General features: G+C 53.9%; 1 protein-coding gene, 1 long non-coding RNA gene and 1 pseudogene across 7 annotated transcripts; all 3 read right to left on the minus strand.

The window, feature by feature from the left end:
* Nucleotides 1-1,786: 1,786 nt before the first annotated feature.
* LOC147914147 (uncharacterized) lies at nucleotides 1,787-13,407 on the minus strand. Its single transcript, XR_015555851.1, has 3 exons — nucleotides 9,234-13,407; nucleotides 3,334-3,564; nucleotides 1,787-2,103 (listed from the first exon to the last, which is right to left on the minus strand). It is a non-coding gene; the product is annotated as an uncharacterized LOC147914147 (long non-coding RNA).
* A 518-nt stretch (nucleotides 13,408-13,925) lies between these two features.
* On the minus strand, nucleotides 13,926-14,849 carry LOC101396098 (small ribosomal subunit protein uS8 pseudogene; annotated as a pseudogene).
* Nucleotides 14,850-14,973: 124 nt separating this feature from the next.
* MIIP (migration and invasion inhibitory protein) lies at nucleotides 14,974-24,110 on the minus strand. 6 transcript variants are annotated; one of them, XM_087446798.1, is made up of 11 exons: nucleotides 23,744-24,031; nucleotides 22,409-22,620; nucleotides 22,056-22,158; nucleotides 21,826-21,923; nucleotides 21,304-21,388; nucleotides 17,979-18,087; nucleotides 17,846-17,898; nucleotides 17,552-17,617; nucleotides 16,999-17,128; nucleotides 16,739-16,835; nucleotides 14,974-15,725 (listed from the first exon to the last, which is right to left on the minus strand). In XM_087446798.1, the coding sequence occupies exons 2-11, from the start codon at nucleotides 22,520-22,522 to the stop codon at nucleotides 15,432-15,434; spliced, it is 1,149 nt and encodes a 382-aa protein (XP_087302924.1). In that variant the 5' UTR covers nucleotides 22,523-22,620; nucleotides 23,744-24,031; the 3' UTR covers nucleotides 14,974-15,431. The 6 variants fall into 6 exon arrangements, with proteins under 6 accessions (XP_087302924.1, XP_087302922.1, XP_014639357.1 ...); XM_087446796.1 differs by lacking the exon at nucleotides 23,744-24,031 and adding an exon at nucleotides 24,039-24,110 and having other exon boundaries at nucleotides 21,826-22,158; XM_014783871.2 differs by lacking the exon at nucleotides 17,552-17,617 and having other exon boundaries at nucleotides 14,974-15,310; nucleotides 15,591-15,725; nucleotides 21,826-22,158.
* Nucleotides 24,111-27,919: the final 3,809 nt, after the last annotated feature.

Genomic DNA, 27,919 nt, shown 5'->3' on the forward strand with positions numbered 1-27,919 from the left:
TTTCCTTGAGGCCTGAAGTCCGGTCACTTGCCAGCATCCCACGCTGGTGCTTGGTAGCAGCCAGAGTAGCACAGGCTTGGAGGGACCCTGCACAAGGGACCAGGGGCCTTTCTGAGCCACCGCCTTCCAGCTCTGTAGGAGCCACTGAACTGAGCCAAGTATAGAAACTGTTAACACCTATAGGAACCATTGGCCGCCACCATGTTCCCAGCCCCTGAGGCCCCTTCCTTGCTGTGCTCCACGGGCCAGAGCTTGGCCATCCAGGCCTGCATGCCATGCCAAGGAGTGCTGGGTGCCCACCAAGACCCGAAACTCTGCCAGGCCTGCTTCCCATGGGCCCTACCCATGCTGCAGCACCTAAGGTGCCTGCAGGAACAAGAACGTTTGGATAAAAAACACATAGCCACCTGTTTGAGCGGTGAGTGGCGGGAATTGTTATTCATTCATTCATTCGACAAACCCTTATTACGGGTGTGTGGGTACCAGGCCTCAGGCTAGGTGCTGGGGATCAGTGAACCCAAGAGTCAAAACTCCTTGCCTTTGAAGAGTTTCTATTCTAGTGAAGGGAAGGCAGACAACAAATAAAATAAATGAGTAAAGTACAAGGTGTATTAGAATGGGAGAGATGCTGTAGAGTAAAATAGGGGAAGAGAAGGGAGGTGGGGTGTGCTGGGTGGAGGGGTACAAATTTAAATAAAATGGTCAGGAAAGGCCTCACAGAGAAAGTGACTCTTGAGCAAAGACATGAAGAAAGAGAGGGAGGGAGTGAGCCGGGGAGACAGAGACGGGAGCACAGAACAGCCAGTGCAAAGACCCTGAGGTGAGCCAGCCCTGGCAGCTGGCCGGAGTGAGGTCAGAGGAAGATGGAGGGTTGTGCAGGGCCTGTGGTCACTGTAAGGACTTTGGCTTTTACCCTGAAGGAGATGGGGCTGCTCAGGAGCTTTGAGCAGAGGAGAAGCATGACCTGACTTAGGTTTTTCCGAGATCACTCTGGCTGCTTCATTGAAAATAGAAGGCCTGGGGAGGGGGGAGAGATGGAAGCAGGAGGACCAGGTAGGAGGCTGATGCAGCATTCAGGGGAGAGGTGATGGTGGCTCGGACCAGGAGGGAGCAGTAGGGGAGATGTGAAGGGGCCGGATTCTGGGTGAACGTTGAAGGTGGAACCAACAGGATTTGCTGACAGAGGAGTCAAGGATAACTCAAGGGGTTCAGCCTGGGAAACTGGAAGGATGGGGTTGCCTTCAGCTGGGATGGGAGGATGGGGTGATTAATTAATTACCTACTGTTGACTGTTGGTGGGGGTGGGTGCTGCAGAAGCACATGGCAAGGGCCACCTAACCAGATTGCGACAGCATGGGCACGGTGGTCAGAGAGGGCTTCCCTGAGGAGGTGACATTTAAGCTGAGACCCAGAGGAAGAGCAGACTGGGGAAAAAGGATGAGAACCAGCTGCTGGGAAGCCTTGATGAGGGCAGCTAGGGGGAAGTTCCAGCAGCCCCAAGGGGCCCGAGTGTTGCTGAGGGCGAGGAGAGCTCCAGACAAGGCCACTAGATGGGCAGAGCTGGTCCAGGCTGCTTACTCAGCACCCAGGAGGAAGGAGGCCTGGCCCTTGAGCAGCCCAATCAGACCGAGAAATGGAGACGGGTAATAAATAGCCACAGATGAGTCATCTCAAGCGCCAATTCTGAGCCTGCCCCGCAGCTCTCCCCGGCCTGCATCCTTCCCCAGAGGGGCCCTGATTTCAGAATGACCAGGTCAGGCAGAGCTCAGCCCCCGGGGCCCCCGTGCCAGGAGCTCACCCCTGCAAAACCCCAGGTGGCGAGGCAGCTTTATCTTGCAGCAACTGGTCCTCATCACTCCCCAGGCCTCAGATGAAAATAAAGAGCACATAGAAACCCTTTTCCACGTGCTTCCGTTTTAAAAAAAAGAAAAAGCCTTGCACTCATATAATGTAAATGGAGGTATCCAGGTGTTGTTAAAAAAGAGAAAGTATTTGGAAAAGTCAGAAGCCAAGTTCAAATCCCACCTCTGTCACTGCCGAAACTGAGCAACTTGGAGCAAGCTGGTTAACCTCCCAGGCATCTGTTTCACCCACTTCAGAGGGCTGTGCGAAGATGAAAGGAGATGATAAATCTTAGCACAGTGCTGGGTGCACAGGAAGCTCTCACACACTCACTGCCCACTACTACAAAGACAGGGGTCTATTCTAAACATGCGGCCCCCAGACAGGGCCCAGCCACACGACAGAGGAGGCTACCGTTCTCCCTGCAGGCCCCCAGGTCCCGCTTGCCCCTGGAGTCTCAGGAGCCCCTGCTGGAAGGCAAGGTCCCTGAGGGCAGGCAATTCTGTCTAATGTCTTCAGTGCCTCATTCCCCAGGGCTTGACACAATTAATCTGTGTTGAATTAATGAATAGAGCCTTCCTGAGTTAATAATATTAATCATCGTCAAGCACATAGTTTGGTGCCACAGTTCCATAGGTTCAGTTGCTAAGGAGACGAGGAGCCCAGGAGGATTTCAATGGTTTCCTGCTGCAGGCGCAGCAGGCAGGGGGCCCTTGCCCTCAAGGCCCCTAGGGTGACGTGGCTGGGGCCTTGGTGAGTGCTGAGCATACAGTTGTCTGGGTCACACTTTAGGAGACCCCCAACCTCCTAAGGCACGCCTGCTCAACATATGCCCTGAGAAGACATTATCTTTATTACCCTGGAATGGAAGCACATCTCTGTGGGGGCGGGGGGAGACCCCGCCGTGCTGGACGGTAAGTAAACCTGTGCTCTGACCCACAGGGAGACGGTGTCTCTAGCTCCCCAGGCTGTTTCCTGTGCAAACATCCTTGAAAAGATTGTCCAGGACGCAAGCAGACATAGACACGTAGAAACACCAGGGAGAATGATCTCTCCACACTAGTATCGACTCCCCTCTATTGAGCAGTGACTGTGTGCACGCCAGCGATTGCAGTCAGAGCCCTTGCACTCGTTTGCTGCTGCCGCTGTAACAAAATGCCGCAGACTGGAAGTCCAAGGTCAACGTGCCAGCAGGTTAAGCGTCTCCTGAGGCTTAGCGTCTTCTCCCTTGGCTTGTAGACGACCCCCTGGGCGCTGTGTCGTCACAGGGCCTCTTCTCTGGGTGCACGCACCCCTGGGGTCCTTTCCTCTTCTTTTAAGGACACCAGTGCTAGTGGATTAGGGCCCACTCTCATGACCTCATTTAACCTTATTACACTTCAAAGGCCCCACACCCAGTTGGGCGAGCCGTTCAGGATAGGTTACAGAGAGACTGAAGAAAACACCCAGAGACGGCGTACGAGACATAGAGATCTATTGGGTCTTACTTACGGGGAGTGTCCAGGAGCGGCTGGCTGGATGGAGTTGCGCACCTGCACCGCTGCCGTGAACAGGGAGGGGTTGCTCATATAGGCAGGAGAACAAAGGCTATGTGCTGGCCAAGACGACGTCCTTGTACAGCCAGCGTCCCAAGGATCAGCAGCTCACGTGGAAGGGCTCTGTGTTCCCTCAGAATGTGATGTTCCTTGATAAAAACAGCTACAATACCGGATGGTTGGCATCCTGGACAGAAGGGGACAGAGGACACATGGTTAAGACAGGGCACGTAGGCCAGTGCCGGGCAAGTGTGACCCTATAGCCTGTCCCCAAATACAGCTGCATTAGGGGTTAGGACTTCAACATACAGATTTGGGGAGAACACGGCTCAGTCTATAACAGCCCTCATCTGCCTGAGCTCATCCATTCTCCCCCGCACCCAGGTAGGCATTATAATAGCTAATTTATAGACACAAAATTGAGTTGGGAGGTGAATTGTCCAACATCACGTCAGAAAAAAGAAAAAAAGCACAACGTCCATCTACTCCAGTGAATAACGCATTTCTTGGTGCCCCGTTCCCCAACTCCAAAATAAATTGGAAAGGAAGAGGGGAGTCATGGGATTTGGGGTCTGAAAAGTCTCGAAGCGGGAAGAGGCTGCTTTCTCCCAGGGACTGTTCTAGACTTTCCATACGTAACAACTCTGAGTCCATGAGGGCATGGAGCGCCTCGGCCAGGGTTACTCCACTAGTGATGGCAAAGCTAGACTCGAGCAGAGTCTGAGGGAAGGGGGTGGAATGCCAGGTTGGAGCCCCCAAGTGTGACAGCTGGGAGAGGGCAGCACATCTGGGGCAGGCAGATGTCAGCACCCCCGGGGAAGCTCTGTGATCAGCTGGTGACCCCCAGTCCCCTGACGGGGCCCTAGCTGTGACGTCAGAGTTCTCTTTGCCCAAGCGCCTCTCGGATGGCTCACAGAAACTCCCAGCTGTACTCCTGGGGTCTGTGCACAACCCCAGCCCCCACGGTGACGTCACTCCTCGTCCTCACATCCTTCCTCTCTACCCCCCCCCCGCCCCGTCTCGCAAACGGCTGGACGGTGGCAGGGCTGACAAGCAGACAAGCAGGGCCGTCCTGGGCCTGTCCCCCCAGAATGGACACCTCGCAGAGGCAGGAGTGACTCGGGAGGCGAGGGCTTTGAGCTACAGCTGCCGGCGCTGTGAAAACCACGAGAGAGAGAGCGCGAAAAAAGTCCTCCCCAGTCAGAGTGAGAAGTGAGACAGAGAAATGGAGTGAGAAGATCTCGGTGAAAGAAACGCCAGGCGCCACCTTCCATGAAAGACGCGCAGCCCCGGGGTTGTTAGATGACTCAGTGCTGGGGCCGCGGTGGCAGTGACAGGCCCGCCGGCAGCACGCGTGTGTGCACCCAAGTGAAGAAGGGTGAGCACGAGGCTGTGTGCCCACAAGTGTGTGAGGGGGTGTGTGTGCGCATGTGAGAGGGGTGTGCCCTCACGATTGTGTGTGTGCACATGGGTATACAAGGGTGTGTGTACATAAGGGTGTATGTGAGAGATGGTGTGCGTGCAAGTATGTGAGGGTGGATGTGTGCGGGTGTGAGGGGGTGTGTGCTTGAGGCTGTGTGTGTGTAAAGGTGTGTAGGTGTGCACGTGTGTGTGGTCAGCAGAGCAGTAAGGACCCTCCCTAGCTTCACAGCGGCCTGGGCAGAAATGCCCCCATTGCCAGGGGAGGAAAGAACAGCTCAGGCCAGGGGGTGACCTGCCAGTGGACCTGGTGTGGGGACCACAGACAGGGCCCAGGCTGTGCCCCTGCTCCCCGCTGAGCTGCCTCCCAAGGGAAACAGGAGTCCAACCTGAAGCTGGCCTCAGGAGGAAGAAATACCAGGATGGTTGTCTCTGAGGGTGCATGGTAGGGGTTAGACACATGGACTCTGGAGTTCATGTGGTCTGAGTTCAAATCCCTGTTTGGTCATGTGCTAGCTGTGTGGCCTTAGGGAAGTCACTTAACCTCTCTGTGCCTCAACTTCTCCACCTGTAAAATGGGGACAATAGCCTTACCTCACAGGTGGTTTTGAGGACTAGAGAGTTCAGAGCTCCAAAGCTCTTAGAACAGCACCTGGCACATAATAAGCGTGACATAAGTCATCCTTGTCATGATCACGATGAGTGATGTTGGTGAGCAATGAGCTCCTGGATGGGATAGACTCCGGGACAGGTGAATCCCCAGGATTATAAAATCCCAAGATGCACCAGATGCTGGAATGACCAGCACCAGGAGCGGCTAGGCTGAGTCCCAGCTTGGTGGTGACTGGGGGCAGAGGCAGGTGTGGGTGGGGGCCCTACCCCCAGGCCAGTCTGCTGCCCACCCCCGCCCATCTGCCCGGGGCCCCGTCTCCTCCCCGCGTCGTCTGTGAGAGGCAGGTTTGGCTGGGAAGACAACCCGAATTTACAGGCAGAAAAAACGAGGTCCAGACCAGGGCAGCTTTGGGGTTCAGGGTTCACGGGTAGGGGGCCTGTACAGGTTCTCTACCCCCAGCTCCCTTCCACCTCCTCAAGCCCCATGAGGAACTTTCTGGCATGAAGAGTGTATTCATCTGCTCAGGCTGCCATAACAACGTGCTACAAACTGAGCAGACTAAACAACAGAAATTTACTGTCACACAGTCCTGGAGGCTGGAAGTCCGAGATCAAGGCGTGGGCAGGGTGAGGGGCTTTCAGATGGACCTCCTCACTCGCTGCCCTTTCCTCTGTACATGTGCGTACCTGTGTCCAAATTTCCTCCCTTTTTATAAGGACATCAGTCATACTGGATTATAAAGACCTCATTTTAACTTAACGGCCTCTTTAAAGGCCTTATCCCCTAATACCGTTACGATCTGAGGTACTTGCGTTACTGTTCAACATACGGATTTTGGGGGCACACTCAGCCCAGAACACTGAGGTTTTTGCTTTCCCACAAAAACAAATTCCTGAAGCTAAGATCCAAACTGGGGACTTGGGCAGGATTGAAGCCGTCACAGCCCAGGCCGCCCCAGCACAGGGCTGTGCTCACCGTCAGCGAGCGCCCCATGACCTGTGTTAGTTTCCTACAGCTGCCATACGATTAGCACAAACTGGGAGCTGAAAGCCACTGAAATGGACTCTCTCCCAGTTCTGGAAGCTGGAAGTCCGAAGTCCAGGTGTCGGCAGGGTTTGTTCCTCTGAAGGCTCTGAGGGGAGTCTGCTCTGAGCCTCCCTCCTGGCTTCCGGCAGCCTGAGCAGTCCTTCCTGCTCCTTGGCTTGTAGATGCATCACTCCAGGCTCTGCCTCCACCGTCACAGCCCCTCCTCTGTGCGTCTGTGTGCCTCTCCTTTTCTGTTCTTATAAGGACACCATTACTGGAGTTAAGGCCTTCCCTCATCCGGGATGATCTCCTCTCGAGATCTTTACCTCAATTACATCTGCAAAGACCCTTATTCCAAATAAGGTCACATTCTGAGGTTCTGGGTAAACATATGTGGGGGCCACCATTGAACTCACTTCTTGAACCCAGAGGCGATGCTGGCTCTCCCCGAAGCTGGTGGACATGGAGTCCTCTGAGAGCACCGACAAGCTGGGGCCTGCAGGACCGAGCAGTCCCTGGGGCACCCCTGCCCTTCAGAAGGCCCCCAGCCCAGCAAGGCGAGAGGATCTAATGGGCCCACCCGGCTGCTTAAGAGACACAGGAAGATGCAGGCCGACACCGTGGCCCAGTAGGGGACGGCGTCCAGAAGTGATGGGGGGAGTGCACATGGCCAGGCAGCGGGACCAAGGGAAGGTTTGAACAGTCCCTGAAAGAGGAGGCGGACAGATGGAGGCTTGTGTAAGCCCCACGCCCACAGCCTGCTGTTCTCCCATGCTGTGTCACGTGCTGTCCCCGCCCCCAGAGTTGGAACCCAAGGATTCCTGGAAGGGCCAGAGTGGTTTCCAGGCCTCGCACCCGCCCATCCCAGCCCAGCAGGAATTGTTCTCACCCACCTACCCCACTGTCCCAGACATGCAGGCCCATTCCAGCAGGGACATGGGAACAGAGTCCTTCATCAATCATTTACTGCAGAAATCACCTAGAACTTTCCCTTTCACCCTCTTTCATTTCTTACGGTGTTTCAGGACAGGTGTGTAGACCTCCCCAAAGACAGGACCCCCATCTCTCAACACGCACATGGGCCCTTGTTTTCAAATAATAATATCGCATATTTATTAAGCACTTACTAAGCGCCAGTTACTACAGTAAGAATTTCATTACCTGATCATCTCATTTAATCCTCAAAACACCACTATAAGGTAGGTAGCATTATAATCTCCATTTTACAGATGAGGAAACCGAGGTTCAGAGAGGCCCACTGACTTGCCCTGAACCCCAGGCCCGCAGCTCTAGGTCCAGTGCTCGGCCCACCCAGCTGGCATTGACCCCACACAGATCCAGGAGGGTGTTCCTTCGTGCTGCTTCTCCCTCACCCAGCAGACTTGGCAAGAGGAGCCAGGGGAAGTTTGCCAGAATTTGTGGGGAGTGGGAAGGAGGGACAGCTGGGTCTCCCTCTGGGGTGGGGTTTTCTGATCCCCCAGCCCTGGGGGCAAGAAGGATCCCCTGCACCAGATCTGAGACCTGGAAAATTCTCAAAGCCCCTCCCCCCCTTATCTCCGGGCTGAGACTCCATGTGTCCCCAGCCCTGGCTGGCTAAGAATGGTCTCTTCGCCTCAGGAGCTGGGGCCCAGAATGCCTGGGTCCCTCTGGTGCCCTGCCATAAAAGCAGCCCGTAAAAGCCCTGCCTTCTGAAGAAGGCAGAGGGCTTTTGGTTGAATTTCAGAGGCTACTGGGGGCTTCTGGGGATGGAGAGAGAAGGCCTGTGGCCTCTAGCCACAGACAAAGAGAGCCTGAGAGAGACGACCCTGTGGTCAGGGCTCAGCTTGGTGCCACGACAGGGGGATCTCCCCAAAGGCCACACACACCACCATCAGGCGCCCAGCCACTGAGGCTCAACCTCATGCCACCCCCACTGGCCACAGCACGATCCCGTGGGGCCCAGGCACCCCCTCACAATTTCCTGCACAGCCCCACCCATCCACCCTCACACCCCCAAGGTGCTGGCCACGGGGAGGGCCCTGGTCACCCACAGCCCTGCCTGCTGATGTGACCCCTCCTCCGCCCTGTGGGCAGAGCCTCCCAGCAATAAACCTGGTAAGAAGGCTGCTCTGGCTCCCTGCACGTGCTCATAGCAAGAGCCCCTGCCCGAAGGGGCTGGGAGAGCAAGTCTTCAATCCATTTACTTCTTATTCTATTTCCAGGGAAGACGCGAGGAAGACTGAATTCAGAGAGGGCAGGCCACTGCACACCCAGGCGATGTTGATCTTATGCCAGGGTGGGGGGTGGGCTGGACAGGGACAGCTGACGACAATCTTGATGTCTTATCACTTAACGCTCTCCTCTTGGGTCAGCCCACGTGCAGGCCTCTGCCTGCCTGATCTTGCTTACCTCTTGCTGGCATATCACCCTTTACAGACGATGAAACAGAGAGGTCAGATGACGTGCCCAAGTCACACAGTCAGGAAGCAGCCAATCGGTGAAGGAGGGGGTCTGAACCCAGGTCTCTTTGAAGCCACGCTCTGTGCCCATCACCCAGATCAGGCTTCCGTGGCAGCTCCCCATTTGGGCCAGGAAGCTTGGGGTGAGCCTAACACCAAGGCTGGTGCTGAGTGGGAACTCTCATTGCACCAAAATGTTGTAAACTCTCAGAACATCAGAACACTACATTCAAAAGGCACATGGGGAAACAATTCTGGAAGACCCAGTGTTTTGTGTCTTCTGGGCCATGCATGGCTCACCTCAATGAGGACAGAGAAGTAGGAGATGAGTGGCCACTCACCCCCTCCAGGGAGACTCACCCTCCAAGATGGCCATCAGGAGACACTTCTGTTCTTAGGGAGGTTGGAAGGGTCCCTTGGGGGACCAGCTAGTGTTCGTCTGTCTCCACACACTCTCCGTGGCACGCCAAGGGACTGGGACCCACAGCTGCTGGTGTAGGAAGTTTCCAAGACGGAGATGTCACAGCTGTCCCGTCACTCCTCTCCTCCCGTCCCAGAAGGCCAGACCCTCGTGATCTGCCTGAGACGTGGGACAACGTGATGTGCTGAAAACCAACAGCAGCTACAGCAGCTGTGTTCACCGCTGGGGCCAAATTCCTGGGACACACTCACTTCAGCTCCCAGGGCTGTGTGGCCTCTATCTTCCCAAGACCTGGGGCTCCTTCACTCAATCATGCCTCCAACATCTATTTCTGGAACACAGATCATATGCCATGTGCTGTAATAGGACAGAGCTGAGGACAAGACAGGCTCGGCGCCTGCCCTCAAGGATCTTACAGTGGAGTGTAACGGAGGATGTGATGGGTAAGCAGAGGTGGGGCCTCGGACTTAGGGGGCCTCAGCGAGTTCTGTGGGATCAAGGACGGCCTCTGAGGAGTGGATAGGGAAGCTGAGGCCTGAGTAGGACTTTGGTAGGAGGAAGAGAGCTCTAGGCAGAGGGAACAGCGTGGACGAAGACCCGGAGGCCTGGGGGAGCCAGCAGGTTTAAGAACCAGGAAAAAGCTTCAGCAGGGCTGGAGCCTCGCCTGTGAGGGGCGAGGAGGTGAGAGACGCATGCAGGAAAGGGAGGCGGTGGGCAGGCCCTGCTCTGGCTTTCTGCCCAACTCTTACCACCACCTGACACACTTGCCGTGCTGGCTTCTTTCAGATCTCCCCCCAGCACTGGCATGGGGCTTCTGGGGGGAGAGGCCCCATTGTCACTGTTGTCTGGTTCACCACTGCGTCTGCAGAGCCCAGAACAGTGCCTGGCACACTGTAGGAGCCCCATGTACATGTGGTGAATAAATGAATGAATGAATGACCTGCGCAGGTCCATGTGTCTATGCTGTGATACAGGCGACCGGGAGTCAGACCCTCTGTTGTTATTTCTAAATGACTAACACAAGACATCAATTTCGGAAGAAGTAGGTGATCTTGCTTTCTTCCCTTGGGATTGAAGCTACATACTTGGAGGGGACCAAAAAAAAGAGCACTATTAATTTGAGGGAGGGGAAGAAGCATGCAAGGCGTATTAGGGTGTGTGCCCAACCACAAGGCCCCTTTGGTTCAGAGAAATTAGAGCATCCTTCCCACCACCTTCATGACACAGGTGGGAAACCAGGCTAGGGGAAAAAGCCAAATCCAGAAATACAATTTAGCCACTACTTTTGAGAAAACAGAAAAAAAAATTCCAACTAAAACAAAAATAGCATCTCTGCTCTCATGGAGCTTAAATTCTAGCGGCGGAGAGAGATGGTAAGCAATGGCCTATTAGTAACTTAATAATACTTTTTAAGGGCTGCGATGGAGAAGGGCAGGGAGGTAACTGTGTGATGGGGTGGGCTCATCTGAGGGGTCCAGGGGTGCAGGGAAGCCTCTTGAAAGAAGAGACACTCCAGCTGGGATGTGGAAGGCACGCTGGAGCTGGAAGGCAGGAAGGTGGGGTACAAGACGAGATGTGGGCAATCCTGAGTGACAGGGTGGGAAGGACCCTGAAGAATGAGGAAGGGCTTGCAGCTGCCTGGGAGGGCAGCGGTGACATTCATGACAGTGGGGGGCGTGAGTTGAGTGAGGCAGGGTTGGGAGACATGAAGCTCTGTTCAGGGGCCTCTCTGCCTGTGACCATCATTCTTGGGCCCCTTAGGTTTGAGGAAGCCTATTCCCCAAACCAAAGCAGTCATACAGACTGGCTCTGGAGAGGCGGCTGGGCAAGACAGAAGCCCATGGCCCCAGTCTTTCTCAAGCACCTCCTAGCAGTGTTCACAGGCAGACCAGCAGCAGAGATCAGGACAAGGCTGCTGTCTTCCCACCCCAGCCGATTGGTCCAGATGGCCCCAAGGAGACCACAGTTGAGCTAGCCGGGGGGTGCAGAGCCCAGAAGTCAGTATATAGAAAAGACCAGAGTTCTTAGGCTTACGACTTCTTTTATCTCATTAATCTAAGATGCAAATTCTCTCACATTTTAACATCTCTGAAATTAGCACCATCTCATAGCCAGTGTGTGTCAGAGTTAAGGACCATTTTTCCTGGTGGTACAAAGTTAGGGTGAGTCTTTTGATCAGGGTGTCACAGGTTTGATGAAACAGTGTTGGGAGACCTTGGGGTGTGGTTTCTTGCACATGGAACTAATTGGAAGCTGGAAGCAAACAGGCCGGAAACCTTCTAAATTTTCAACAGCAACTGTCTTTCCAGGGAAACCACTTGCTTTGACGATTTAATGGACCCAGGACTGCAGCCTGGACTTTTATGGAAAAGAAACATTGGTCACAACTGTTCTTGTTCCAACTGTTGCTATTCTGTGTCAGCTGAATTTATAAGCTGATCTCAGCTGTAAATTTTGTAACTTTGTTTGACAGATGGCTTCCTGATTCTCTTCTCCCTCTGGCCAAAGAATTTCTAACAAAACCACTGACTCTTACAGGCTCTTTGACTTAAGATTATGTGTGAAACAAAAAAACCCAGTTCAAAAATGGGCAAAAGACTTGAACACACATTTCTCCAAAGAAGATATAGGAATGGCATATAAGCACATGAAAAGATGCTCAACATCACTAATCATTAGGGAAAAGCAGATCAAAACCCCTATAAGAAGGGGGTCTGGCCCCATGGCGTAGAGGTTAAGTGCAGCCTCCGCTACTGGCGGCCTGGGTTCGGATCCCGGGCGCACACCGACGCACCGCTTGTGGGGCCACACTGAGGCGGCGTCCCACATACAGGAACTAGAAGGATGTGCAACTATGACATACAACTATCTACTGGGGCTTTGGGGAGAAAAAGGAGGAGGACTGGCAATAGATGTTAGCTCAGGGCCGGTCTTCCTCAGCAAAAAGAGGAGGATTGGCATGGATGTTAGCTCAGGGCTGACCTTCCTCACACACACACACAAAAAAAACCTATAAGATACCACTTCACACCTATTAGGATGGCTATTATCAAAAAAGCAGAAAATAAGTGTTGGTGAGGATGTGGAGAAACTGGAACTCTTTTACATTGCTGGTGGGAATGGAAAATGGTGCAGCTCCTATGGAATACAGTATGGTGGTTCCTCAAAAAATTAGACATACAATTGCCATCTGATCCAGCCATTCCACTTGTAGGTACAGTCTCAAAAGAATTAAAAGCAGGGACTCAGATATTTGTACACCCATGTTCACAGCAGCATTATGCACAACAACCAAAAGGTGGATGCAACCGAAGTGTCCATCGACAATGAATGGATAAACAAGATGTGGTGTACACACACAGTGAAAAGGAGGGTATACACATCCAGCCTTAAAAAGGAAGAAACTTCTGACACGTTAGAACATAAATGAACCTTGAGGACATTATGCTAAATGAAATAAGCCAGTTATAAAAGAGACACACACTGTATGATTCCACTCATATAAGGCACCAAGAGCAGTCAAATTCAGAGACAGAAAGAACTGTGGTTGCCAGGGGCTCTGAGGAGCGGAAGGGGAGTTGTTAACTGGTATGGAGTTCCAGTTTTGCAAGCTGAAAAAAATTCTAGGATTGATGGTGGTGACGGTCACACAACAGGGGGAATGTACTTAATGCCACTGAACTGTACACTTAAAAACGGTAAAAGGGTAAACTTTGTCACGTATAATTTACACAATTAAAATAAATTTTAAAAAATTAATCAAAAAAAATTACATGCGGAAGGGACTTGGTTTCTCCGGGTCCTGGAATCAAGTGGCAAAGCACAACCTGCTGCGGAATCTGCCCACAGACATGGTAGTTTGAATCAGAGGCCTTTGAACTTGAAAGCCTTTGGAGGCGCCGTGTGCTCGCCAGGCGGCTCTGAGCCCCACCTCTCCCGGTCACCTTAGCTGCCTGGCCACTGAAGGCATTTGAGGGTGGAATCCCAGGTAAAGTGAGGGAAGACTTTAGGCAAGAATTCGTAGTGCCTGTTATTTCGCTAACGGCCTCTGCGGCCCAGGGCCCGGGAGCTCTGCGGGCCTGCCCTGCATGCACACAGCTGGGGAAGAAAGGTAACAGGACATGGAGGACTGCAATGCTCACCAAATACCCCATGAGCCCCCTCCACACCCCGACCCCCTGCTGTCAGGCAGGATACTCATGTGACTAGTTCTAGCCAATGAATCATGAGCAGAGTGACCTGTGTGTCAATTCTGGGCTGAAGCAACTAGTGACGTCCCCCATGGTGGAGCCTCTGTTGGCCTGGGCCCCCGAGAGATGATGTCATAAGCAGAGGCTCCACGTGACCCATGATGGATAACATGAGCAAGTCAGCAAGAAACAAGTCTTTATGTCAAACCACTGAGATTTGGGGGTTAATTTGTTACTGCAGCATAACCTCGCTTATCCTGACTAATACACATGCTGTGAACAACGGGAAGAGAAAGATGTTCCTGGCTTCACGAGCTCTAGGTGGGAGCCACAGGAGACCACAGCCCTAGTTCTCCCCTCTAAGCTGAGAAACTTCAGAAAAGGCAGGCGCCTTCTCTGGGCTTTGGTTCCGCCTCTATTCTTTTTTTTGAAGCACCATCGTCCATTGAGACATTTTATTTGCACATATGCATTACATCCCTAGAAAAAGAATCCCAGGATTTTCCCTCCTGCGCATTTTTGTCTTGCGTCTTCAGGGTCCAAGATGCCAGCTGAGATTGTCAGTGCAGTGAAACCAAACTGACGGGACGGGAGCAAGTTATTCTGCATTTTTCTAGATCTTTCAGCTGCACATCAGATCTGGGGCTGATCACTCCACACTTGCTTAATCTGCTGCTGAGGGTCACGACAACCGCCCCAGCTCTGTGGTCATCAATGATTTCAAATTCGCCAAAGTAACCACACTTCACCATCACAGTTAGAAACCAGATGATGACTCTGGAGCACGGCCTAGTGAGAACCTGGCGTTTGCCTCTCTCTCTTCTGCACTGTGGATGCTCTTGAGAGCAACAGCCAGGACATTCATGCACACCATTGTGGCAGCACAGAAAAATCTAGTCCATTTTTCTACTACAGAAACAGGAATTTCATACTGTTTAACCCATGGAGGAAAGGACAGGTACTGCTTATTAATCCAGGAGGGGAGATCTGGGCTCTCTGCCAACCCTGCCTCCGACTCACAGCCTGGTCCTCAATTTCCCCATCGGTCCCCACTGAAGCTCAGGATCACCGTGGCTTCTAGGGCTGGGCTGGAGAGGGGCGTAGAGGAGCCCCTGGCCCAGGGACTTCAAGAGAGCCCCTCTATCAATGGACCCTGGTTTCAGGGACCAGAGGAAGGGGAAGCTCACTCACTCCCTGCTGTCACAGCTTTGCCCTCACCCACGGCGGACAGCCTGAGCCCGAGCCCCTCGCTGAAACGCTTTTTAACACTGGCCTTGGCCTCCGCCTGTCTCAGGACGCTCAGCCCCGCCCCGGGAGGCCACCTACCCAGAGCTGGCAGCTGTGCAAAGAGCCACACTCAGGCCGTTGGATCCACCCCGCCCAGGGCAGGTTGTCAGAGTGTCTTTCCCCAGGTGAGGGGAGGGCAGGCTGAGCCGGGGCATCTCCTCAGCACTGAGGGCATCCACAGGACAGACCCAGGACACGTGGGAACCTGGAGCTGCAGAGCGCGCCGAGCTTTATTTACAAACATGTCACAGAATCTCCTCAGGCCAGAGTCCCCCCACCGTCCCCAGCAAGGAGACAAGCCTGGGCTCACCCACCTGCCCAACCTAGGAAGGGAGGCCTGAGTTCACCTCCAGCTGAGGCAGGGCTGGGATCCCCTCTCGTGGGTGCCCCTGCCAGAGGGGAGAGGCTAGAGACGATGGCAGAGGCACTGTCCTCCTCCAGGTGGCCAGTCCTCAGGGCTTCAGCTCGGGGGTGCAGGGCCGGGGGACCTGGGATTCTGACCAGATCGGGGTGGGGGGCGGGACTCGTGTTGGCAGGGCCTGGATGGTGAATGAGGAGGTGTCAGAGGGGACCACTTTGGGAGCATGTCGCCCCCAGTTCCAGCCTCATCCCCTTCTGGACCTTAGAGTTACGGTCACCCTCCTGGGTGGGGTGGGGTAGCTAGCAGGGAGTGGTGGACCCTGGAAGAGTGCCTTGGGTCAGGGCTGGGGGGACGGGCCCCTGTGAAGAGATGCTTTGAGGCCCTGCACTCCCCACCCCCATCCCGCTCCCGGGGACTCTGCAGTCCCCAGGCCTGCTCCGGGGCAGCCTGGACCACACCAGGCAGGAAGGGCTGGCAGCTGACAGCTTCCGGTGCTGGGCCTTGGAGGAGACACAGGACCAGAGACCCAGGCTCTCAGGGGCTGAGCTTTTCTCAGCCTTCGGCGGGAGAATGTCCCAGCCCAGCAGGCAGTGCTGTGGAGAACAAGGGGTTCAGGCGCCTGGCCTGGGGCAGGCCTCTCTGCACTGGGCACACCCAGGCAGGGGCTGTGCCTCTCCTCGTGGACTGGCAGCATCTGCTAAGACGGGGCTGTGTCCCCCACGAGAGTGGCAGGGCCCCCCCAAACAGTCACAGTATCCCCCTCAAACTGAGGCTCCCCCAGGGCAGGAGCCTTGTGTCCACGCATAGGGTCACCCCTGGGCCTCCCTTTCCTAACCCTGCTGACCCAGGCCCCGGGGCCTGACCTGAGACGGGCAGAGGGAAGGCCGTGGACACTAACAGAGCACTTCCTGCATGCCGGGCTCTGCCCCACGCCCGACAGGTATTGATTCACTGAACTGCCCCACAAGCCTGAGGAAGGTATGTTGTACCCATTTTATAGACGAGCAAACCAACTTTCCTCTGCATCCCTTCTCCTCTCCCCAGCCCCAACAACCCCAGCCACAAGTGGGAGTGAGTGGGGTCCCCAGCGAGCCCCGTCCTCCCCAGGAGACACAAGGCTGTCTCTGTGGGAGGCACCACAGAAGCATAAGGGCGTGGGTTCATATCCCAGCTCCTCCAGCTGGCTGACCCTGGACAAGTCACCTCCCCTCCGCCTCAGTCTCTGCATCTGTAAAATGGGACAGCAGCAGCACCTGTGCCTTTGGTTGCTGGGGGGCTCCGTGAGATAATCCTCCCAAGGACTGCACACGAGGCACACACGACCTCAATAACCAGGGCCATTCGTGTTACGCCAACATGCAGGCAACACTTATCCCAGAAGCCTGGGGTGGGTGGGGTGCCCCACCTCCCTCGGGGAGCAAGCAGAGCACAGGTGACAGAAGGGGCCCAGCCTGAACTCCAGACTCGCCCTCCTTGAGCACAGCCCCACTGTGTGGCCCTGGGACCGTCCCTGACCCTCTCTGGGCCCCAGGATCCATCTGCAGACCTGGGCCAGCTGGGGGCAGCCCCGTGCCCGTCCCCAGCCTGGCCCCACGTGGCTGCTCACCCGGGGCAGGGCCAGCGTGTCGGAGGCGTCGAAGCTCTTCCGCCGGTGGATGCGGTACTGGTGTGGGGGGTCCAGGATGGACAGTGGGACGCTCACCCTGGTGGGGGTGACAGTGGGGACACTGCTGCTGGCGCTTCCCGCTGCTGTGGACCCAGCCCCAGGCGCAGCTTTCCCGCCCTCAGAACTGGCAGGCCCCAGCCTCTGCAGCCGCCCCCACGACCACCCCCGCCCCGGGTGTCCTGTCCGCTCCGGCCACTCACCTGACCTGCGCTGGCTCTGCCAGGGTCTCAGGGCCCCGCTGGCCCCGGGGCACCCTGCACAGGCGGCAGGGGCTGCCGGGATCCGAAGGCACCAGGAACAGGCGCCGGCTGACACGGTAACAGTAGACGCCTGCAAGACCCAGGAGCAGTCACTGTTCCCCCTCAGCCGCGCACCTAGAGCCCGGGGACCCCCGCCCCCACCGGACAGGCCGCCAACCCCCACACCCCCAATGGGCACGCTCACAGGCACGCACGCGTGTACACACACGTACACGCGCTCACCTACAACACTGAGCACACGCTTCTACACAAGCACGTGTGTGCAGACACATACTGGCATCTTCACACGTGCAAATGTCATGTGTGCAAACACAAAGCACAGCTTTACACAGTCACATTCGTGGACACACATGCACATGCCTGTATCTGTAATCACACACAGGGTGCACACACACGTACGTCACACAAATACCCTCACACGGCCACATGCATGTACACATATGGACACACAGCGTGCTGCACATGCAAACCCACAGCAGACTCAGGTGCTCACGTGACTGAGACGACACGTGCAGAGGAGGGGGTGGGAGTGGGGGGGCCACGTGGGAAAATGAGGCAGCTGGGAAGAAAATGAAGGCTGCTGGGGAGGGGTGAGGCCGTGACACAGGGCTGGCCCTAATCCCCAGGAGGCCAGGCCTCAGTGCACCCTACCCCCCACCCAAGGCTCCCCCTACCTTGTCCAGACCCCAGGCCTCCCTCCCTGAGTCCCCAACACCCCAGCTGCCTCCCCAGGCCCCCAGGCCCTCAGCTGGGCTGTGGGGCGCGGCCTGCGAGGGTTCACACTCACATTCGTGGTCTCCCTCGACACCACCGTTCTCATGCAGGCTCAGGACCTGGGGGCTGTGAGGGCGAGAGGGGTGAGCAGGCCAGGGCGACGGGGTCTTGAGCCGCCCTGCCCAGCTCTCGCCCACCCTGCTCACTCGGGCTCACTGCAAATACACTCCTCCTTGTTGGCTTCCCGGAACTTCTGCAGCTTCGAGAAGAAGGCCTCGGGCTTGCTGGTGACGGGAGAGCTGCTGTCCAGAGACCCTGGAGTGAGCAAAGCCCAGGGGAGCTGCTGTGCGGCCACTGGCCAAGGCTGAGGGGATGCTCGGTGCCAGCCCCAGTCCACCCGCTCTGCCCTCACCGTGCCTCCCAGACTGGAGGGCCTCCACTCCCTGCTGGTTGTGTCTCGGTGTCTGTCTACTCTGACGCATATCCAACTGTCCATGCAAATATATTTAGAGCCCCTGCTACGGGCCAGACACTATTCAGTGTGCTGGGAAGAGAGCAGTGACCTAGCCAAGGCCCCTGCCCTTGAGAGGCTTACATTCTAATGTGTGGTCACAGACAAACTAGTCACCAGAGACACCTGTGACACAACGGGGACTGGTAACACCTGCTGGGAAGTAAAAGAGAGCAGAGGCAGGGAACTGAGCTTGATAGGGCAAGAGTGCTGGGGAGAACTCTCTGAGGAGGTGACACCTGAGCAGAGACCTGATGAAGAGAGGGAGGGAGCCACGTGGACATCCCAGGCAGGTGGAAGAGTAAGCGCAAAGGCCCTGGGGCAGGTGTGCACTCAGTGTGTCTGAGGAACAGCCAGGAGGTGAAAGTGGCTAGAGGGGAGTGAGGAACTAGAGTGGAGGAGATGAAGCTAGGAAGCTGGTGGAGGGTTGGGGACAAGCAGTGATGCAGTCAGATCGGCCATGTATTTTTACAGGATTCCCCCTCTGGCTACTGCAAGATGAGGGAAGCAGAGGTACCAGTTAGGAGGCTACTGCAGGCATCCTGGTGGAGAGAAGTAGTCAGATTCTAGAAATACCTTAAAGGCAGGGCTAACAGGGTGTGCTAATGGACTGAAAGAGGAAGACGCAAAAAGAAGAGAAGGAATCTCAAGGTTGATCCCAAGGTCATGACCATTAACTCCTTAACGGAGCTGCCATTTACAGAGACCAGAAAGACCCGGGAGGAGCAGGTGGGGTAGAAATCAGGACCTTGATTCTGGACGTTGAGTTTAACCCAAGACACCTAGTGAGCGATGTAGAGAAGACGGCCGGATAAACAAATCTGGAATTTGGAGGCATGGCAGGGGCCAGAGATAAAAACAGGGGTAGAGAGAGCATTGACAGCCTCTGCCCTGGGGGGTCAGAGCGAGAGGGCAGACGGAGAAGAACCGGGAGACCGAGCCGGGGGCGTCTGGTGTCTGGAGGTCGGAACAAGGAAGCGGCCCCCGCAGAGGAGACGGGAAGGAGCGGCCGGCAGATGGGGAGGGGGGCCTGCCGGCCCTGCCAGTCACGGAAGGCAGAGCTGCGGGAGCAGGGAGGGCGGCCGTGCCCTCGCCGACTGAGAACTGAGCCCGGAGCTGGCAACGCGGCCGCCACCGAGCACCCGGTGAAGACGGTGTCGGGGCTGAAGCCCGATCTAGAAAAAGCGGGGGAGAGAAACTGGAGAGGGCGAGTCGAGACAACCCTTTTGAGGAGCTTTGCTATACGGGAAAGCGGGGAAAATGGGCAGTAACCAGTAACGAGAAGCAAACGTGGGATGAAGGGAGAACGCTTCCTCGGGAAGGGAAGAACAGACGGCGGCGTCACCGCGGACCGCACGCGAGGCTGGGCCGCTGCTCCGTCCCTTGCGCCTCAGCCTTCTCATCTGTCGACGGGACAATGTCGGCAGCTGCCTAACACGATGACTGGTCGACAGGACAATGACGGCAGCTGCCTAACACGATGACTGGAAGAGTAGAGGAGCTACGGGAGGGAAGCGCCCGGCACAGCGCCCGGCACACAACAGCACTCAGTCAAGTCGGTTGTCACCACCGCAGGGCGCTCACGTGCTGACGGCGCAGGAGTACGACGGAGGAAGGAGAGAAACCCTCGGGAGCCGGGCGGGCGGGCGGGGCGCGCAGACGTCCACCTGGGAAAGGAGGGAGCGGACAGGAGGCAGGAGCCTCCATTCTCCCAGAAAGAGTGAGCAGGTAGTCTGGGAAGTCCTCGGACGGGCCTGTCCCCCCCGACTGGTCCCACCGACCCCATGGAGCACCTGCCTTTGGGCAGTAACTCAACCTCCCTGTGCCTCAGTTTCCTCCTCTGTGACGTGAGGATCCGAGCAGCACCGACCTCTCAGGACCGCTCACTCCTTCATTCGACAAGTGTCGGCTGGGGGCCCACTATGGGAGGAACCGTGCCAGGCTCAGGCTCAGGGAACACAGCGCGAAAAGACAGCTAGGCCCCGGGCTAGGGAGCTTATGTTCTACCGGAGGAGCCAGACAGGAAACAAGCAGAGAAGACGATTGCTGAGAATAAATGACACGAAGAACAGTCCAATGGCTGATGCCGTAGGCAATGATCAGGGGGTGTGGCCCCAGGACATTATGCTCACGGAAGGCCTGTCAGTCCAGCTGAGTCCTCGATGATGAAAAAGAACCAGCAGGTGTGAACTGGGGAAATGCCTTCCAAGCAGAGGGAAGAACAAGTGCAAAGGGCCTGAGGTGGCCATGAGCATGGGAGCTTCCAGGACCAGCAAGAGGCCAGCAGATTGGAGCCAAGAGCCGGGGGGAGGCTGTCAGAGGTCATGTCACGGGGCCAGCAGAGGCCAGGTCACACCTCAGAAGTCTGGATGAGGATTTTGGATTTGACTCTAAGTGCTAAGCACTCTGAGTGACACGATCTACTCTCATGTTTAAAACTCATCCTGATTGCTACGTCAAAAATAGACAGTAATTGAGGCAAAAGAGGCCAGAGGGAGACCAGCCAGGAGGCCACTGAGGTTGCTGAGGGGAGGCAGGTATGGGCAGTAAAATGTAAAGAGATGATACCCATACAGAGCTCTGCAGGAACCTGGCGTACGATAAATGCTCACAATATGACAGTTCTCTCATTCATTCAACAAATGCTCAGGCCGGCCCTGTGGCTTGGCGGTTAAGTGCGTGTGTTCCGCTGCTGGCGGCCCGGGTTGGGATCCCGCGCGCACACCGACGCACCGCTTCTCCGGCCATGCTGAGGCTGTGTCCCACATACAGCAACTAGAAGGATGTGCAGCTATGACATACAACTATCTACTGGGGCTTTGGGGGGAAAAAAACAAAAAAAACCCCAAATGCTCAGCAAGCACCATCTCTGTGCCTGTCACTGTGCCAGGGGCCAACAGAGGAAGTGGAATAGTCAGAGAAACAGAGAGCACCCAGTGGGGGCGCCGGCAGGTGCATAAGCAAGCTGGGGCCCCCACCCCCCACTCCCAGGCAAGGCGCGTGCAGGGGGCGGGCCACACCTGCAATCCAGTCGTAGCCCAGGTACGGTCGGAAGCGCCAGACCCCCTCAGGCACTGGAGACTCCTTCTTGAAGGTCACTCTCGGCTGAGGAGGGAGGTAAAGAGGAGTAAGGGCTAGGCCAGCAGGCCCAGCCCAAAGGAGGCCCCACCTTGGGGGAAAGAAGGGGGCTATGTCTTAACTTACACCCTGACATGGGCCCCAGGGCTCAGCCGAGGGCATAGGAGCTGGAACACAAGAGTTTGGCCCCTGTCCCCTCTATGTATGACTTTGAACAAGTCTGGCCTCTGAGCCTCGGTCTTCCCATCTGTGTAATGGGGCTCATCACCTTCTTCCCAAAGTACTGTTTGAGAAACTAATGGCCACCACTCATCAGGCACTCAGGCTGAGCGGGACATGACTCAGGGTACCTCCTGGAAGCCTCTCACCCTGCAAGGGAGGCTGCCCATGAGTACATTTGTCAGATAGGGAAACTGAGGCTCAAGGAAACTCCCAAGAACGGATGCCTTACTCTCCCATGTTACCTTGGGCAGCTTGCTTTGTTGATCCGGGACGGACCTCAGGGCCTGCACCTCCTGAGGCAGACCGTCCAGCTCTGCTGAAAGCTCCGGGTCATTTGAGTCTGAAGTAGACAGCAAGGGCGCCGAGTGGGGCCTCAGTGGGCCCAGGGCCTCCTGGTGGTGGCACTTGGCAGGTGGGAGAGAGATCACCCCAGAGCTGGCCCCTCCAGGCCCGGATCTATCACAGGGGTCACCTTGGTGGGCATCCTCTGGACAGGAGGTTCTCGGGGCCGCTGAGGACATCTCTTGGGACGATGGCGTCTCTGAGTCATAGCTGCTGCTGGAGTCCAGGTTTGACTGGAACAGAGAGGCCAGGTCACCCAGGGAGCAGCCCAGCCACCCACCCAGCTGGCCTGCACGAGGCATGAAGGCCTGGTTCCTCATCCCTGCTCCAGCCTCTGCTGGACCTTCCCTCGCTGGGCCTCGGTCTTCTCATCATCAGTAAAATGGGCACGCTGCACGAGATGACGCTGGAGGCCTGGATTCTGGCCTGAGGGACAGGCGGCCCCTTCCTCCCCCTGCTGGAGTTCCCAAGGTGGGCGCTCACCGCTGAGGCCGCCTTGGCCACTGACCGCCGCACGGCCTCCTGCCCAGCCCACAGCTGCCCCAGGAGCTCCAGGCTGAGCTGACGCAGCTGCACCAGGTCCCTGGTCTCCACCATCCTGGGCGTAGCCTCTGGCTTCCCACCGTGGTGTTGCTGACTCCTGGGCCGCAGAGCGCCCTCTGGGGTGGTTCCAGGCCCAGCTCTGCTAACTGAAACTGAGACAGTGTGACATCAGGCTGAGGAGGCTGCCCTGTGGAGCCAGAGGCCTGGGTTCAAATCCCCATTCTGATACTCCCTAAGTGTGCAGCCTTCAGCAAGTTATTTAACATCTCTGTGCCTCAGTTTCCTCATCTGTCGGAGATGATAACAGTATCTACCTCATAAGGTTGTTGTAAGAATTAAACAAGGTAATGCAGGTTAAATCTGAGTACAGTGGCTGGCACACAGTAAGCATTCAATAAATGTCTATTATTCAACTGGCCCAGGGTGTGTTTCCTAACGTGCCAAAAGAGAGCACTCTCCCTTTGACAACCTTAACAATGGAATTAGACTAATTTAATTTGTAGAAAACAATTAGGGCAAGTCTACAAATGTAAAGCATTACAACTTGTGAATCCAACACAAACCAGGCTTCTGAAGGGACTCTTCCCTCTCTCCTGTCCTCCCTTCTTCTTCCCTTTTTTTTTTTTTTACAAATGAAGAAACCAAAGTTCAGAGAAGTTAAGCAACTTGCTCCAAGCCACACAGCTAGTAAGTGGCAAAGCCAGGATCTGAATCAGAATCTGGCTCCAGGGGCCAAGGTCCCACCAGCCCTTCCCCAGCAGCGTGGAGAGGGTCCTGGGAAGCTGCCTCCTCCTTTTCTTAGCCTTCGGCCACCCAGGGATCCAGGCTCAGCACACACAGATGCCCCTGGCAGGGATTTCTGCAGGCTAGGGGAAGGGGCTTCCCACCTCCCTCAGAGCCCCAGGCCTAGACTCCTCCAACCAGAAACGCAGTCTCCCTGGACACACACTACCCCTTTTTAACACCTGGTCCAATCAGACAACCTACTCTCAGAAACCCAGCCCTGCCCTGCCCCCAGCCCTGCCACCCATACTCCCCACCTGTGGACCGCCCACACCGGGGGCCCCGCCTTAGAGCCCGGCTGCAGGGGCTAAAACAGAGAAGTCAGACTACACCGGACCCCCTCACGTACGCCCCTCAGGGAAGGCGGACAGTGAAGACGCGAGTACAGACGACTCCGTGGGGGTGCACACAAGGGGGGCAAACAGCCTGATCTGCAGACCCGGGAGACCCGGCCTCCGCCCTTATCTGATCCAGCGACTCGGCCCTACGTACAGTCCGAGGGTCTCCGTTTTCGGACGGGGTTAAAGAGAACAGCCTGCACTCCCTCCTCCAGCTCCCGCTTAGAAAGCTAAAAGCTGCGCAAATGCAACGGGCAGGCGACGTTCAAAAGAGGGGGCAGCAAGAGCACAGAGGCAGCGCCGGAGGACGCAGGGCCGGACCCCGGGAAGGGGAGACTCGGCCTCCTCCTCCTTTCCCACCGCGGGCCCCGAACCCTCCGCGGGGGTGCACGCGGGGCCTCCCGCCGAGCCCTTCCTGCCATCCCCGGCCCCGCCGCTGCCGCACTCACCGCCCGGAAGCCCCCGAACCGCGCAGCCCGTCACCGCCCTCGCTGCCCGGAGTTCCGCCCGGGCCAGCCCGCGCGTCGCCGGCCGGGGGCGGGGCCCGATCCGGCCGTCCTGATTGGTCAGGTGCGGGGCGGGACCGGGACGCTCTTGCGGGCGTTACTCCGCATTCAGAAGCGGCAGTTTCAACATTGGGGCGGGCCTAACAGCGGGGCTCAACAGCTGATTGGTCAACTCCGGAGGCCGTGCGGAAGGTCGATTTCCGGAATGGGGCGGGCCCCTGGAGGGCAGGTTCCGATTGGTCAGGACGGGTCCACGGGCTACGCCGCTTTCGGCGGCGGCAGTTTCAGAGTCTGCGTCTGAGGCTGCTTCCAAGCAGTGGGACGCAGCTGTGTGATGCGTGGGGACCCGAGTCGGAGGCGGGTAGGACCCATTCTTTCATACTTTCTTTCAAGTAGTTATTGTGCCTACTTTGTGTCAAGAGGCACTGTACTAGGCACTGGGAGGCAGGAAAGAATTAAGGGGGGTCCCTGCCCGGAGGAGCGGGAGAGGAGGCAGTGGGGAAGATAGGAACACGGATGCCTTTAATCCAGTCTGTAAAATATGAGCAGTTTATAAGGAGTGCCTTCTATGCGCCAGGTATTTTCCGTATGCCAGTGCATGCCAGCCTCGTAAATGTGCTTTAAGATGAGTATTATTGTCCCATTTTACAGGCCAAACAAAAAACGAGGCCATCAGAGGTGAAGCGACTTGCCCAGAACATTTTAAAATCAATGTAATTCCCAAATTAACAGATAAAAAGAAAGAAAGAAAAGCTATCTCAATAGATGCAGAAAAATCCATCAAGCATTGTCCCTTTTTCTTAGTGGTTGGAAGTGGAAGTCCCACAATCTGTCTTTTACCTTAGATGTTCCAGCATTTGACAAATTCCAATGTTCCTTTCTGACTTTTAAAAATCTTTCAGCAAACTAGGACTGGAAGGGAACTTCCTCATCCTGAATAAAAGGCTACACCTACAGTTAACAGCATATTTCATGACAAAAAACAATGCTTTCCCCGTAAGATCGGGAAAAGGTAAGGATGTCTGCTCCCAGCACTTCAACATTATACTAGAGTTCTAGCCAGTGCAGTAAGGAAAGAAAAATACAGGCATCTAGACTGGAAAAGAAGTAAAACTGTCTTTATTAACAGACAGCATGATAATAGAAAATTTCATGGAATCTACAAAAATCTACTAGAATTGTTAACGAATTTTGCAAAGTTGCAGGATACAAGATCAATATACAAATCATCTGTATTTCTATATATTAGCAATAAGCCATCAGAAATTGAACTTTTAAAAAAATGCCATTTAGGGCCAGCCCTGTGGCTTAGCGGTTAAGTGCGTGCGCTCTGCTGCTGGTGAGCCAGGTTCGGATCCCGGGCGCGCACTGACGCACCACTTGTCTGGCCATGCTGAGGCCACGTCCCACATACAGCAACTAGAAGGATGTGCAGCTATGACATACAACTATCTACTGGGGCTTTGGGGGAAAAAAATAAAAATAAATAAATAAATAAATAAAAATAAAATAAAAAATGCCATTTAAAACAGCATCAAGAAATATGAAAATGAAATACTTAGGGGCAAATCTGACAAAAAATGTACAAGACCTGCACATTAAAAATTATAAAATGTTGTTGAGAGAAATTAAAGACTAAATAATTGGAGAGATACACTGTGTTCATAAATTGAAAGACTCAAAATATTTAAGATATCGATTCTCCCCTAGAATGATCTGTAGACTCAATGCAATCCCAATAAAAATTCCAGTAAGTTTCTTTGTAGAAACTGACAATTTCTAAAATTCATATGGAAATGCAAAGGACCTCGGTAGCCAAAACTATTTTGAAAACAAAGAACAAAATCAGACGACCTACACTACCTGCTTCAGGACTTATTATAAAGCTACAATAATCAAGAGAGTGTAGTATTGACATCAAGGTAGTCAAATAGATCAATGGAACAGAATATAAAGTCCAGAAATAGTCTCATGTACATATGACCAATTAATTTTTGACAAAGATGCAAAAGCAATTCAGTGGAGAAAGGATAGTCTTTTCAGCAAATGGTGCGGGAACAATTAGATATCCATAAGCCAAAAACGCACACAGCACAAAACAAAACAAATTTTTAAAAACCCTCTCTCTATATGTTTGTACTATATGTAAAAATTAATTCAAAATGGATCAGAGACCTAATTGTAAAACCTAAAACTATAAAACTTCTAGAAGAAAACCAAGGAGAAAATCTTTATGACTTTGGATCAAGCAGAAATTTCTTAGATATGACACCAAAAACATGATCTATAAAAGAAAAAATTGATATATTGGACTTTATGAAAAGTAATAACTTATGCTCTTTGAAAGACATTGTTAATGGAAGAACAAGCCACAAGATTGAGAAAATATTTGCAGGTCACATACCTAATAAAGAATTTGTATCCATATTGTATAAAGAACTCTCAAAACAAACAACTCAATTTTAAAAATGAGTAAAAGAATTGAATGGGCTTTTCACTGAAGAAGAGACACAGATGGCAAATCACACATGAAAAGATGCTCAACATTATAAAACTTTCCTATTGAGGCTTGTCAGAGACTCCACACAGCATCCTTATCCATCATGAACCTCTAGCACCAGCTTCCATCCCAGTCTGGCTTTCCACAGAGTACCCTCTTGCTCCCAGCTCCATTCACCAGGCAAATGGAAAGTAAAACTAGGATCAGATGCCACTACATAATTATCTATATGTCTCAAATGATGGTATGGAAAATTAAAGACTCATTACACCAAGTGTTGGCGAGGATGAGGAAAAACTGGAACCCACATGCACTGCTGGTGGGAATGTAAAATGGTACAACCTCTTCGGAAAACAGTTTGGCAGTATCTTAAAAAGTTAAATATAAAAGGGGTGGGGTGAGGGGAGGGCAAAAGGGGTAAAGGGGCACATACATATGGAAACTAGATTTTTGGTGGTGAACACAATGCGGTCTATTCAGAAGCTGAAATATAATGATGTACACCTGAAATTTACATAATGTTATAAAGCAATGTGACCTCAATAAAAAAACTTAAATATAAATTTACCATAAGATCTAGCAACTCCAGTCTACCCAAGAGAAATGAAGACATATGTCCACACAAGGACTTATACAACAATGTTCCTGATAACATTACTCATAATAGCCACAAAAAAATGGAAACAATCCAAACGTCCATCAACTTACAAATGGATAAACTAAATGTGGTATCTATACAGTGGAAACTATTTGGCAGTAAAAAGGAATGAAGTACTGATACATGCCACAACACAGAGGAGTCTCATAAACATGATGCTAAGTGAAAGAAGCCAGACATAGACCATATTGTATGATTCCAATTACATGAAATGCCCGGAAAAGGCAAATCTAGAGAGACAGAAAATAGGTTAGTGGTTCCGTGGGTCTGGAGTGGGGAACAGGGAGTTACTACAAATGGGCACTAGAGATCATTTTGAGGTGATGGAAATGTCCTAAAATTGGATTGTGGTGATGACTGCACAGCTTTGTAAATTTGCTAAAATGATTGAATTGTACACTTAAAACAAGTGAATTTTATGGTTTGGAAATTACACCTCACTAAAGCTGTTTTTTTAAAAAGTTAAACATACACCCACTATACGATCTAGTCATTCTACTCCTAGACGTTTATCCAAGGGGAGAAAAATTGTCCAAAGACTTGTATATGAATGTTCATAGCAGCCATATTGTAAATCTAAATGTCCCATCAAGAGGTGAATGGATAAACAAATTGTGGTATATCCATACAATGGATACTACTCAGCAATAAAAATGGATGAACTAT

This window comes from Ceratotherium simum, chromosome 22, assembly GCF_057802395.1.
Source record: "Ceratotherium simum simum isolate JZ-2026a chromosome 22, ASM5780239v1, whole genome shotgun sequence".
NCBI lineage: Eukaryota > Metazoa > Chordata > Mammalia > Perissodactyla > Rhinocerotidae > Ceratotherium > Ceratotherium simum.